A 14,623-nucleotide genomic window follows, 5' to 3' on the forward strand; every position below is an offset into this window, starting at 1 on the left:
GTGACCATGCATCCAGCGTGTATTCATCTCATGGCTGGCGGGACAAAAAACGAAAGAGAAATTAAAAAAGCCCTGAGCGGTGACGGAGCGAACCGCTGGCTGGAGGATCGACGAGATTGCGGATATTCGAAAAGGCCTGGTGATTCTGGAAATCCGGAATATCAAATATTTGCACCCACGCGAGCCGTTTGTTCAGAAACTTGTAATGCCATGCGCCTGCAATGCGACCATTGGATAGAATACTATACACGCGAGGAGAGAATCCAACTAGAGACCATCGCGCCGAGTAACAGTGTTAGTCTAAGGAGGTGGTTAACCTCGAAGGTCATTAAGTTGCTACACTGAGTTGGGTAAAATAGTCAGAAGGAAGGATGAAGTCTACAAATATATTAAATGTTTGATTCGAATTTCTTGAGAAATAGCCAACTGATTCACCTAAATCAAACCTAAGCTGCACGATAGTGTCAAGAAGGGTGGCTAGGTCGCAACTAACGAGAAAAAATCAGCGACAACTCGAGAGCACAACCTGAACGATCACGCTCGTTAACATAGAATCGAAAAGTAATTTTCGTAACGAGGTCGCGAGACGGCAGCGGACCGGAAGGAGTCGGGGACGTTGAAAGAACGGTCGAGAAAAATATCGAAACTCATTATCGACGACGCGAGCCGGGAGGCGAAACGGCGCGCACGAGCGCCAAAACGTGTCCTCGTAGTTTTCATATTTCACGGGCGAACGGATCCGTATCTGGCTTCGGTATTGGCCAATTGGAAACGCGGATTTATCGTCCGTCAAAGCGATCGTCGCCTGGTCGGCGAATACTGGGGATATAGTATCGTTCCACGCGTTTACACGCCCGCGGAAAAATCAATGTTTAGCTCTATGGGACGATCGTTATCACGCAGAAGCTCGAAAAGAAATCGACCGAACGGATAGATCACATCCAAATAGAAAGAGAGAATTGGATGGACAAGAAGAGGGAGAAGTTGCGTTCATTACCGAGTCGAAATAACAGTTCAAAGTTGACTAATGTTTGCCGACCCATATACTTTAACCCTCTGCACTCGATACAAAAGAAATAACAGCGAGAATAAAAATAAAGAAACAGACGTGAGTAAAAAATGAAAAGGAGAGCACACTACACAGACCATCTTGTTTTGAACGAGCTCGGAGTGGTAGCTAATCCGAGCTCCCGAGGCAAGGTGTTTCAGAGGACCCCCTTAAAGAGCTCTGTGAGGCTTCCTACGCGGAAAGAAGGTGTGAGCAAGAACAGGTGGGTCCGACTAACCTCTCGGGTCGTAAAGCAAGGTGCTGCTGTAAATACGATGGCACCCCTTGATTAAGTATGGTGAAAACGGCTCAGCCCGAGAAGTATCGCCTCCTGGTATCGACCTTAAGCCATCTAAGTCGCCCGAAGTAGGGATGTGATGTGCTCAGTTCAGCTAACGCCTGGAGTGAAGCGAACGCAACAGTTTAGGGGCTTCTGCAACCTGGCGTTTAGCAGGTCAGTTAGGTCACCATACACCAGACACCTATAATCAATTATAGGGAGAATAGGGACGCTAACCAGATGCGCGCACCTAACAATTCCCTATAGGGAGACAATCACGGCTGGACCTTCGGTCTAGACGAAGCAGCATCGATCTTAAAGGCGACAGAGTTCACATGCTCTCCCAGAAATTTGGTGTTATTAAATACGAATAAAAGAGCCAGGGAGGAATAGTAATATCGCGTGACAATTACTGTCGTATCTGATATAATAGATGCAGTTACGTTTCAGATTGCTCGCAACCGTCGAGCTACAAATGTATTTACCTATGGCAGCTGTGCCACGTCGATGATCGAGGCGTCGTTTAAGCGGTAAACAACGATTAACGGCGATGTCATTTGCTCGATGTCGGCGAATAATCTACAACCCAATTTCGATGATCGAAACAGGGAAACAATGCCAGCAAATCGCTCGCCCCCATTTTTGCGTTCAACTGCTCGCGTAACGCGGGAGCAAGTCCGAAAATGACAAATGACTGACAATCGAACCGACCGCTCGCGAGGATTTTAAAACGTTAAATCGACTGGACGATTTGCATCGAACTCACGTACCGACCCCACCGCCCACCATCGGGCTCATTTATCCGCCTTAATTATCGGTTCGCTTTAATTATCGCGCCCGATTAGCGTCGTCGGTCCGCGCGATTGCGGGACTCGTTGATTCGAACAAAAAAAAAAAACGAGGACGACCAGTACATTCTGTCGTTCGACAACGACAGATCATTCCGGTGCCGCGATCGATTAATCGTTGGTTGGTTTGATTTACAGTGAAACCCCTAACGGTGATCATAAGGAGGCCAGGGAAGAAGGGAGTAGGCGACGAGTCGCTGCTCGCTGGAAAACGATACGAGGTGGAATGCGAGACCACGGGCTCTAGGCCTCCAGCTGTGATCACCTGGTACAAAGGAAGGAGAAGACAGCTGAAGCACACCACGGTGAGAACAGGAAATTAGAAATATAGAGTCGTTCATGAAATTATTTAGGGTACTCGGAAGAGGAGCCTTTGAGATTGAATAAGTCGAGAAAAGATACACGAGTGACGTATCTCTTTTTAGTACCTCGAATAATTTAATCAGCGAATATTCAATCACCTGTGTTTGTTTATCAAATGAAATCTTGATCGAAGGTGCTAGACATCTAATCACACTATCTAACATATAAAATTGGTATCTAATGTGAAAACTGTCCCTATGACGGTATTCAATCCCTCCAAAAAAAGAAAAAGGGGTGGGGGGAAAGTGCTGAAGAATAAAGAAACTCTTTTTTCAAATAGAAAATCCACACACACACTAACGGAGAACAGAAATCATGAATAAAAATTTTGCATACAAATCGACTTTCTGGGGGGGAGGAGAGAGACAGGGAGAGAATATAAAAATATTGTTGTACCCTAAAAATAATGCATATTCATGTACCCCAAAGCACAAGCTTTTCGAACGCGCAGCGCGGCTGCAATTAATTTTTAAAGAACCCACGACTATTTTCACCCCGTCCACGTGTACAGGACGGTTTAACGCGTGCACCAGCGCGTTTCGTCGATATTTGTCTCCGTAGGTGAACTCGATTTCCCGGCGATCGCTTTACAGCAGGCTCGTTAGCGCGATATATCGACAAGCTGCTAACTTACTAGCACCGCGGACGGCCGAAAATATTCACCGACATCCGCACGGGGAGCAAGTGACAGACTATTATTCGGGCAACTGGAGCCCGATAATCCGCTCGCTATCGCTTCCTAATTATTGGCGCATCACCTTAACGAAATTTGTCGTGTCGTCGCTGGACGAACAAAAGGCAACGCGGCATTTAATTAACAGCTAAGCTGCTTATTATAGCCGACGCGCGTTGGGCTTCCCTGGCTCGTTAATTAACCCAGGGAGGTGCAGAAGAGGGGAGGTCCTCGAGGTCTGAACGCAGCTACGATGAAATACGGTAACGCGTCCTGACACCGAGCTATTTCAATTTCACTTCCTTTAAATTTAAATCGGACTGTCCGTCCCCCTTTCGTTAAATTACACCTCGCTACATCCGCGTTCGCTTAATGTTCTCCGTCAGGCATCAAATAGTCCGCAGCCAGGTCCCGATCAGCAACGAACACGACGAATTTCCTGTTCGAGCACGAAATTACACGATGTCTCTACCAATTCGGTATCCGATCTGTTGCGGAGGTGGAGTGGAAACGATTGTTTTACACGTGCACCCGTTCCGCGTTACCGTGGGGGGGAGGCGGCTCGATCCGATACTCGCCAACGATTCCACGGTCCTAGCGATTGAAAAACGTTCCAGCCCGCTAACGAGCCTCATCGATCCTTAACGAGGAGTTTGCGACGGTTACGCGATGAGACGCGGAGTGTTCTCGTCGACACGGTACCTGAATCGCGACTGGCTCCATTTTCCAGCGCAAGAAGAGGGGTGAATTGGCGATGCAGTGCCCAGAAATTTGGATATGGGGACAGAGGCAAGTAACGATTCAGCCGTTCATTGCACGAATCGATTAACTTCGTAAAACAAAAAGTTGATTCAATGGCCAACAAAATTTTGTCGTTTAATGGTGTTAATCTTTATTATTCAGGAAAGTTATTATAAATATAAAAATGTATGACTATACCAAGTGCTTTGACATTTAAATTTAAGATTCTTCAAAAAGTGAAGTTAATCGATTTGTGCAGCGAACGTCTTAATTAGCCAGAAGTGGAGCAGAATATTTCTGGGCACTGGTACAGGTATCATATGTATGCTAGTTTCTTTTAGTGGTCCCATTGCTCAAACAGAATTGCAAATGTAGAAACCGTGAATGAATGAAGATTGATGAAGAGACCGCGAGTTACAAAAAGGAGAGTAAAAATAATAGTAATAAGGTAGAAGCTATACACGGTAAGATAGAGGAAAATAAAAATGACCAGCACGCGAGCACTCGGGGCCAAGCGCACAGACTCGCATGCAACCGCGGAATACATAAAAGATGCAGATTATGATACGGTGAAAAAAGGAAGCCGCGTGCACTCGGTCGCATAGCGCTCATAGCGTTTGGTATGCGAGCCAAATAATATTCAAAAATATCCTCCGATGTACTCTTAATCCATGCACTCAACATTCGTGTCAGAGATTCATCATGGTAAGAAAAAAAACTCAAGTTCATATCTGTCGAATGGGGGTGTTCGTCCTTAATCTAGTCTGAAGGAACCCCACCAGGAAGAGAGAAAGAGAGTGAACTATCTCGAAAGAGGTTCTGCAGAGAGACTCGACGCTGAAAGAAAGAAGGAAGTGGCACCGAGAGGGTGGAGGGGTTGAAAAGGTCGAAACGCTCCAGGGAACCGATAACTGTACCCCTCGGCGGCGAATCTTTCCCTTGGGAGAGGTTCACGGCACAGAAACAGATTCAAAGCTCTGGATAGACGAAGACGAGGAACGAAGACGTCGGACAAGCAGAACGGGTCCGCGAGCGAGGAACGAGAAGGAGAAAGAAGCGAGGATTGGTACTCTTCTCGAACGGATTGGATTCGCCTGGTTCGACTCGCATCCGATTGTGCGAGCACGAAGAGGAGGGAGGTGAAAGCACCGTGGGGGGTTGGAGGTGGTTGAAAGATACGATCGGAGGTGCTTGCCAGCCGCGCCGATTGAATTAAGCAGCCACACCTGTCGACTCCAGATATTTTCATTGGCCGCATGCTAATTGCCAATTAAGCCACGACGATTTAACCGATCCACGGCGAACGTTCCCCCCGCTACGACCCTCCTTTGTTTTCGGCGTCCAAACACGGCCCGACACGCTGAATCGCGGGTTACTGCTCGCGGCAAAGTTAAGGCGATCGCTACCGTGGTCACCTGGTGACCTCCTTCAACTGACAACGTGTTTTGGAATCGTTAACAAACCCTAAGGTTTTGGGGAAATTTAACCCTTTGCACTCTGCGCAATCTCGTTGCAAAATATGTGAACAGAAATCGTGTTACATAAAATAGTCTAACTTTGAACGATACGACGTACGAATGTACAGGTTGATACTATTTTTATCGATTTTAAGAAGGTATTTCCACCTTTCTTGTTTGTAAAGTTATGTAACTGATAGCAATCACAGGTTGTCAAGGTCAGAGATTCTCATTTAACCCCTACTTTGATAACATGAATCATTTCCCAAGGGTCTCGCCTGGAACCCTTGCCAAAGTTATATCGAGTATTAACTTATAATTGACTCTAGCATATAGTTCCAAACAAACCTTGAGAAATATATATCGTGTATTCACATGTTCTACAATTAATATTGTTTCTATAGTTAATAATATTTCTATCTCCGAACGAGTAACTCCATAGAAATCGATAATTAATAATACTCGTTCCTGTATCTGTTTAATTTGCGAATGAATCGAAATGTGACACGAAAGTAAACTAAAATAGGGAGGAAATATTCATAAATAAATTTTCCAGAGATAGATACGAGGCGAACTCGTCGCCCAGTTGATAGATGTAGTATCAGTATGAATTTTTACGTATTTCGAATAATTCGTCCCTGAAGGGGTTAATTTCGCTATTCGTTGAAACGTGACGCGAAAGGGGATATAAAAAAAAAAAAATGTTTTCCCGAGCGTGGCCAACAGCGCGCGCGAACCGTGTCTCTTCCAGCTTCGCTATTAATTAGTATCGTATGTATCTAGTTTTTCTACTATGCTATACACATTTTTCCGTCGCAAATGACCGTTTCGACGAACTCTCGAAAACTTTTCGACTATCGCTTCCCGCGAAATTGCGCGATCATAGCGATCGTTAAATCACCGATGCGTCGAAACGTTATCCGTCGCGAGAATCGAATTGTTAAAAGTTAGACCGAACGAAACAATCGAAAGTGCGTCCAAGGGCACACTTGCACGTTTTCGGATTGGATTCGAGCAGAAACAAATCTGCAGGGGTAGTTGCTGAAATTACAATGCCGGCAGACGTCATTGTCCCGGCTCGGAACGGATAGGTGTTCTTAAGGAGGATTTATCGAACTCCACGGAAAGTTCGAACCGTCGAGTAACGAGCGCCACGCGAATTCGTTCGAAGGACCATGAAAATCATACCTGGAGTTTCCGGTATTTTGGAGGATGCAGGATCCGTCCAGGAACAGGAAGCATCGATTCCAAGTTGCGGCATTCGACGTTTCCAATAATGCAACTACCAGGAGCACTGCTATTGGCCTCGAAATGAACCTGCCAAGGTACACGCGGCAAACGGAGCGCTGGAAGCCCTTTATCCTCGGCGGTGGTGCTGCTGCAACCTATAGAAATATATTCTTATTAGTGGGGAGACAAGGCTGATGAGATAAAAAAAATTGTTCAGATAATAGAAGCTTACACGGTCGAGAATAGATTATTTCGTGTTCTAGGTGCAGTATAAATATCAATTTAAAAAAGGAGCTAATATAGGAGGATAATTTTATAATTAAATTACCTGTCCTAAGACTTTTTATACCGCAACGAGACAATGCATATTAAGGAATCGCAATTTGAAACTTTCCAACTTTTTCCCAAGTGTACCTGCCTGATGTTTTGCAAGTAAACTTATTGTTTACTTCAGCCAATAACATCGACGCCAAGAATTCTAACTGCGGAAAAGCAAGGAAAAAGACCCTGTCGCGTATTCCAGCGGCTCTGACAGCTACCATAACTACGAGTTTTCATCCAAGTTCGCGATGCGTTACGAAGTTAGAAGCCCTTTTAGGTCGTTCCAAGAGCGGACTAGTAGCGCAAAAATCGGCGTCTAGGACGATGCGAGTATTCGAAGCTCACCGATAATGTATGTGCCACCGAGAGAGCATTTCCGTTCGCTGGCTGGCTGAAACACCCGGCTAAGCCGCGTGCAAACATTTTCCAGAAACAGTCTCTGCTTTTCGCCTCTCGAAGCCGCAGCCAGCGACGTTTTTCTGTTTCTATGCCGCTATAACTCATCCGACATAAATAACGGCTTTGGTATCGCGAGAAATGGTCTCGAAAAATGAATATTCTATGCGATGAGGAACATCAAACGATACAATAAACAAGTGACCAACTGTGAGCCCCGAGCAAGCTAGTTTTAATTACATATAGACTCGTGGACATTGAGTTCTTTTGAAGAGTACACGTATAATTATTTTTGCGCGAACCTGGGCAGCCTTTTCATACATTTTTCCTTGCTTTTAAACCGAGATAAGTTAATAATTTCAACAGGCTCCACTTTATCAGTTTTGTATGGAAAACTACACTCAGATATGATAATCGTGTTTTCATTATTAATTTTTTTCTTTCCCGTTGAAACGCCCCTAGCAAGAGGCGCCACGATGCGGTGCATCCTTTGCTTCCGCGTAAAGCCTGCCCCGGTTTCAAAAGTTAATTAAAAATAAACAGATCCATATGTACTTCTCTTTGTAAAGTAAAACTGAAGAAAGGAAAACTCTGTTTAACATTTAGGTGTATATTCGCGCGCGAAATGAGTATACGTATATTGCAATACTAAACAAAAAGAGGGTCACGTATGAACCAGTGTGAATACAAGAGTTCCCAGGTAAAAAATATTTGTCAACCCTTCAGTTTTCAATCTATAATTATCAACAATGTTCTGCTCCCGTTTACGAGATAAAAACGATAAATAAACAATTCTAAGTTCAAAGTAAGTCATAATTATAGATTATTTTCCTCTTCGTGCTTGTAATTGCGAACAGCAACGCAGCCGTTGCGTGTGTCGCGGCCTCGCACTCGGTAAAGCGTGAATTTGTACTATAACTCAATGGTAATTATATGTTGTTTCTAATAATTACATCTTGAAAACTATAACGGGGCGACAATTATTTTTCGCTCCAGACCATTCATTGACATGTCCCTTTACGGCACGCGTCAATTAAAAGCTTCCCAAGGACGATATACTTAATCGCCAAAGAAGGATTACGAAAGTAAAATTAATTCACCATTTTTAAGTACAACAGAATCGATTTTCCGGGCGATAGATTCAGAATCGAAGCTTGCTAGTAATCCCCCCTTTTCATGCCCCCTGTCCAAGATAATCCACGTTCAAGCGAACGAGCAGATACGCATGGACCTAAATCATGATGGTTAGGCGCGAGGGGTCCCGAGGCGTTTCGCATTATCGATAATCTGAAATCACAGATGTAACTTGCGGCGCTCGCTTGTACGCCGAGCGTCGAGCTGCCGTTGTCTCCAGCACGTTGACGCGCGGCCCTAATTAATTTCACGTAGTTCATTAACAAGCTCTAGCCGCAACGCTTAACGACGCCTTGCCTCGCCCCGCCAAGCCTGTATCCGTGCTTAACACGGAGACCAAAACTCCGTTGCTCACACTGATTAACAGAGTAAACGACAGCCCACCGATGGAAACGCGACTGTACTCTAATTCGAGCAAAACAACCCATGCTACCAGCACGGATGGCCGCAATTTAATTACGATAAAGACGAATAAAAACTGTATACACTGATATATTCGCACAGGAGATGACTACGTACTCGTAAATTGGAATTAGTGAACCACGATCACGTTGTGTTGCTCGAAGATTGAAAAAAAGAGGATATTCGAAGCTTCTATTAATTCGACAGTGAAATATAATACGGTTATATCATTGTACGAAATGTTTTCTCTAAAATTTAAATTTTGCACACTTTAGGCGACAAGAATTCGACCGATAGACCCTGTCGCGAACTTTTACGCGACGAAATTAAAATTTTTTGATGAGAATTGACCGCTCGGATACGTGTAAAGATTCGGCGACGGACAGGGACGCCTTGTCGAGCATCGAATGTTCGAGAAATTGGAATATTTTAATAAATTCTAAGACACTTACCCTACTCTCAAACACATTCACGATATCATGATTGTCAACGATCGTGAAAAATCATCTTCCGGATCACGGTCGTGATCGAAGTTTAATCACGACTGCGATCGTGATTATGTGGTCACCACGAAAAATCACTAACAATGATTATCACGCAATCCCTAATTATAATACGACAAAATGTGCACGTGTCGTGGCCGGTGTTCTGACTCGCCGCCATCTTGCTCTCGAATGCTGCGCAGTCGCTCCCTCTCCACTGGAACGCTGACCGTTCGGGCTGCCGAGCTTACACGAAGGGAAGCGGAGCGAACCGATCGCGCCATTCTGGACCCAGTTCAAATTTAAATATTGCGCAAACCCTGAGATTACTTTAATTAAATTAACTATTGGCGATGATTTTAGTAGAAAAAAATTATGACGTAGTCTACGTACGATTAATCATTCTTCGCTAGATTGAAATTGGTTTAAGAAATACATAACTGACTGTACAAAATTAACGTTTATCTTAGAGTATCGAGTTTCTGCTTACCACCTGTAACTGTATATGTTATAACTATGTTATAATTGACATCGTCCCATGTTTCTGAAACCAATTCGAAATCAGCAAACCGTTGACTGTAGCCCTCCCCAGCTATGCACGGTCCGCGTCGCATCTCAATTTCAACAAATTCCCTGGCGATCGAGGGCAGAAAGTGATCGATCTGGCGTGGAATGACTGAAAATCGTTTCTACTAAATTCCGAATCGCGAAGTCGGAGTAGTTAAGCTCGTTAAGAGCTTGCACGCCCCAGAGGTACAATTCAAAGGATTTCCTTCGACGACAGAGACCGAGAGGTAAGAAGGGACAGCTTGCGCTGTTAAAGGGGCTAAAAGGTCCGACGATAAGGGCGCGGAGGTGGCTCGTTTTCGCGGTGACGAGGAAGGTGGCGACGTGCCTCCTTAAAATTCCTGCTGGTTGCGGCTTCTAAGCGACGCATAATAAAATATAGCCTCTAAGCGAGGATTTGCGCGTTGTACGAGCGACGGTAAGAGGAACGGACGATCTCTGCTCCAGAGATTCTCGGAAAGAAACGGGTCGGTGGCTGGGGCCAAAGGTCGAACGGAGCCAAGGACAGATATTAACGTAAGCAGATCCTACGAGCGACGGAACACGTAGACCGCTTCTATCGCATTACCATCCTGATTATCCTATATAGTCATCCGGGCTGTCTTTAGACGTTCACCGCGCGCTCCGTATTACATGGCTTCAGCAGGAGATGGTTTCGTTAGCTGCGCAAAAGCTCCGAGAAAACTGCGATAGAACCCCGTATAATCGCTCGGTATATTATCTTTATTCCCTGTACGCCGGAGCATCGGTGCACTTAAGAGAGTATAAATATTTCTAAATGAAATTCCCCAACGACTTTGCGCCTTTCTTCCCGTTTGTTTGTTTGTATGTTTGTTTTTTCTGTCCCCCACCCTGTTTTACTACATTGCAGTCGTCGCGAGAACGTTTAAAAATTAGTGAAACCCGAGTAAGTGTAATTTCAGCGGTCAGGTAATGTCGACGCCTTCGTTACGGTAGGTTTCAGCAGACAAAGATTGCGTTGGCAGACTTCGATTAGAGTTCCGAGAAAATTCTAGTAAAAATATTATTGACGAAGGCATTAGAATGAAGACAATGGGGCTACTTACTTATCTATTTTGAATAGAGTCGTATCTTGAAATCAATGATGTTTGCATGCGGAAATCTTCTCTTTCGTTGGAAAATCGCGTGTCTGTCGAGAATAGACGGTGCACGAAGGAAAAGCAGACGTGTGAGAACACGTCCAGCGGGAGAAAAGTTTCGGTTTCTCCCTGTTGGCGCTCGTTTCGCGTCGAACGTATCGGTTGACGCGCTTTGAAACTGAATTCCCGGGTCGAAGTAGCGACTGCTCTTTTTCCCCTGGGCAGGTGGAAAGATAAATAAAAAAGAAAAAAAAAGATAACAGCTCGCCGAGAGTCTCGCCGAGCGGCGTCAGAAGCTACGAGCAAAATTCACGCTCGGTGGAATCGGGCAGCGCTCTCCAGAAAGGATTCCGCGGCGTTAGCAGGACTCGGGGTCCGTTCGAGTCCGAGGCTAGCAGGAATGAGTTTCCAGCAGATGTTGCCGGCGTTGCTTACGGTTCGCCTCTCGACCTTAATATAACCAAAATTAACCATACCGAGTGCCGTCGAACTCGTTTCCCGGTTTTCTTTCTTTTCGTTTTCCTCTACTTTGCCCCTCTCTACCGGTTCTCGTTTCTCGCCATCTTGCACCGCGGAATTGGACCGCTGAAAACGGAACCTCGCGATACACCGCGGAATTATTTTCGAAAGTTACGTTCGGTCGAGCGAAAGGGTCCGAGGGAACGATTCGAAAACTTGTTTAAGGCCCCCTGACTTTCGAGCCCGATTCAGTATCCCATCTCCAATTCCACGGAGGATCGTTTCTCTCCCATGAAAGATACGAGCTCTAAGCGACGTTTCGCGTCTTGTTGCGCAGGAGGAGAGATCGGAGAACCGAACGATGAGCATGGTGGAGTTCGAGCCCGGCGTGGAGGACCACGGGAAATCGATCACCTGCAGAGCCGAAAATCCAAACGTTACGGGACTGTTCGTGGAGAAATCCTGGAAAATCGACGTCGTCTGTAAGTACACGATAAATATATATTCTATCGCTCTTCCCACTACGCCTTCGTTTCTGCTCGACCTTTTACGAGCGTACGTGACGTTAAATGCATATTCGATGATTCCCAGGCTCGGAACTTATTCCGCGTTCGGTCCACGAGGCCCTAATGCATGCATACGCGTCGCGATCGAGCGTCGTAAAACGAATAAAGCATCGGCTCGGCAAGCTATCCCTCGGCCTCATCTTCCGTCGAGCCGCATCGTGAAATCGGTCGATTTACGAGCTCTTTTTTACGTTGAGCACGCGCACCCTACCCGCCCCCGCGATGTTCCCCTTTTACAGCCGCCAATAAAACGGCCTCCGTCGGATTTCGAGCGAATTACAGCCGAAATTCAGCGAGACCGATCGTTGCGCACCTTCGCGGGACATGTTCGGTAATCTGGCCGATCGTAAAACAGCGGAAAAAATATACGCGTCATATGGAGGGACAGCTCGTAAAGCGGAAGTGGCCGTCAATGAATTCACCGGCTACGCCATTGTTGTCCTCCCCCGCTTATTATTCTCGCTCCGAGTTCTTTGCATAGAAAAATCCGTTTTATTTGTGCAAAAAAATTGACCACAGTTGTTTTACGACTTTGATCGAGTTTAACCGTTCATATTTTTAATTGCCAACGTATATTCTCTGATGACAAGTCCTCTCAATTCTATACTGTCGTGATTGACGTGGGCATTCAGTGTTTATTTTTGTAATTCGAGTTGCAAACGTCAACCTAATCCTCTTGGATTTCTTTTTGTCACCCTTTTCTCCCGTGCTCATCAAGTCCATTAAAAAATAGGCAAAGAGCGTCGCTTTTTACTGGGACGTATCTAAAATCGTACTATACGTAAAAACCGGACGATCGTCCGAGGGTGCGCCGCTGCACGAAATCACGCAGCCGTGGATATATGCTTTTTTTTACGAGATTATTTTTATTTATTACACCGGACGCACCTGCCGCGCGAACGGTGGCCTGTACCCTGGGCTGATGGCCAGCTCGATTTGTCGAGAGGCCGCAAAAATTCAGCAGCCTCTTTTCGAATCGAGTGACAGCGCGTCCAAGACGTTTCAAACAGTTCCATTTGCACTGAAACTTCATGCGTTCGATTGCCATACTTTCCTTGCCCGTTAGGAAAATAATTTTAAAGTAAACACGGTACTTAAGAAAACTTTGAACGTCGACGAAACTTCACTGTTTCGAGACTTTAAGTCTTCAACTAGTTTCCCTGAGCGTCTTAAACATTTTTCAATCGAAACGGTGTTCGAGGCGGTTCCGAACTTGCCTAACTTCGCGCGACTATATTACCTCGAAAACTCCGAAAACGAAAACGAAAGAAGGGAAAAACGCGCATTCCGTGTCTGTCTCGATGCAGGGAAACAGTAACCCCATCGGTTACCAGTCGATTTAAGTGGCAACCGAAAGGAATTGAGCTGTTGATAGTTTTCCTTGCCAGAGGAGTTCAACCGGACTTTAGACGAGAACCGCAAGGTAAATGAGAAAGACGAATAGTCTCAGCTGACTTTCGTCGAAGCGGAGACGAGCGAGATGGGTCGCTGGTCGGACGGTTTCTCGTATTTTACGAAAGGGCCGCGGGAACGGAGCATCGACGCCCCGAAGAAACAGCCTCGAGGAAGGTATTAAGAAAAAGCGCGAGTGCGCGGGAAATTACGTCACATCGCGTATCCAATTACGTTGACCGTCGCGCAGCATGGCCGGAATTACGCATTACCCCAAGAGTCCGTTACATCCTGGCTTTTTCGTGTCCAGGCCACGACATCCCCGTCCATACGGAGTCTCGATTCGCGAGAAACGAGGAAGAAAATGAAAAGGCAGCAGGAGCAGGACGGAATTTATTGCGATCCCGGACGAGGATCTTCGCCGTGGAAGAGCAGCGAAAAACAAGGGACAACAGGGAACGATGCAGCGAGGGTTCGGAGGCTTGAAAAAGCAACAACAGCGCTCGGGACTCGGGGGAGGGAGACGGTAAACGCGATCGAGCTAATTAATACTATCTCTCGACAGACTAGTACACCAGAGTCGAGGAAAAAGAAGGGACACACCGGAGAAGGGCAGAAATTTATCGTGCCGCGCGATAAAATCCAGTTAGAACCCTAGAAGAACAAACTCCTCGAGGAGGGAGCGGGATAAGAGCCGCCGCTATGATTAAACTAATGAAGACGGTAAATGAGAGGTACAAGGAGCGAAGAAAATACCGGGGTTGTTCGAGGGTGTGTAGCACCAGCTACGAAGTTCCTGCGCCGGGGGCAGAATTTTCGGGTCTGAGGTGAAAACGGTTGCATCCAGCTGCGGACGACCCTGTCGTCTCGCGAAATAAAGAACCTGCAGCCATACTCCGAGCTCCGACGTTGAGAACTTGCGCGCATTTGAATTGCCTCTTGCTCGAGAAAAAGACGGTACAATTCACTGGAAAACTAACTCCAGTTCGAAGTCTCAGGAAGTTCATCTAACAAGAAAGTCTTTAGCTCTCAGAGGTTTGAATTTTCTGCTCATACCATCATGGAGGTTCATCTCTAGCATTCCTAAGCCTGCTCGAAAAAATCGACCGAAATCATTTGTATTGCCTGTTGCTCGAGAAAAAGACGGTACCATTCACTGGAAAA

General features: G+C 45.8%; 1 protein-coding gene across 5 annotated transcripts in view; it reads left to right on the forward strand.

Moving 5' to 3' along the window:
• Positions 1-14,623, forward strand: part of LOC128893980 (nephrin-like) — a 348,887-nt gene that overhangs the window by 288,897 nt on the left and 45,367 nt on the right. For all 5 annotated transcript variants that reach the window (XM_054155333.1, XM_054155335.1, XM_054155334.1 and 2 more), the window contains 2 exons: positions 2,315-2,481; positions 11,839-11,983. In XM_054155333.1, the coding sequence (XP_054011308.1) occupies positions 2,315-2,481; positions 11,839-11,983 (312 nt within the window). The remainder of the gene's footprint in view (positions 1-2,314; positions 2,482-11,838; positions 11,984-14,623) is intronic.

Source organism: Hylaeus anthracinus, unplaced genomic scaffold (genome assembly GCF_026225885.1).
Source record: "Hylaeus anthracinus isolate JK02 unplaced genomic scaffold, UHH_iyHylAnth1.0_haploid 3, whole genome shotgun sequence".
Lineage (NCBI taxonomy): Eukaryota > Metazoa > Arthropoda > Insecta > Hymenoptera > Colletidae > Hylaeus > Hylaeus anthracinus.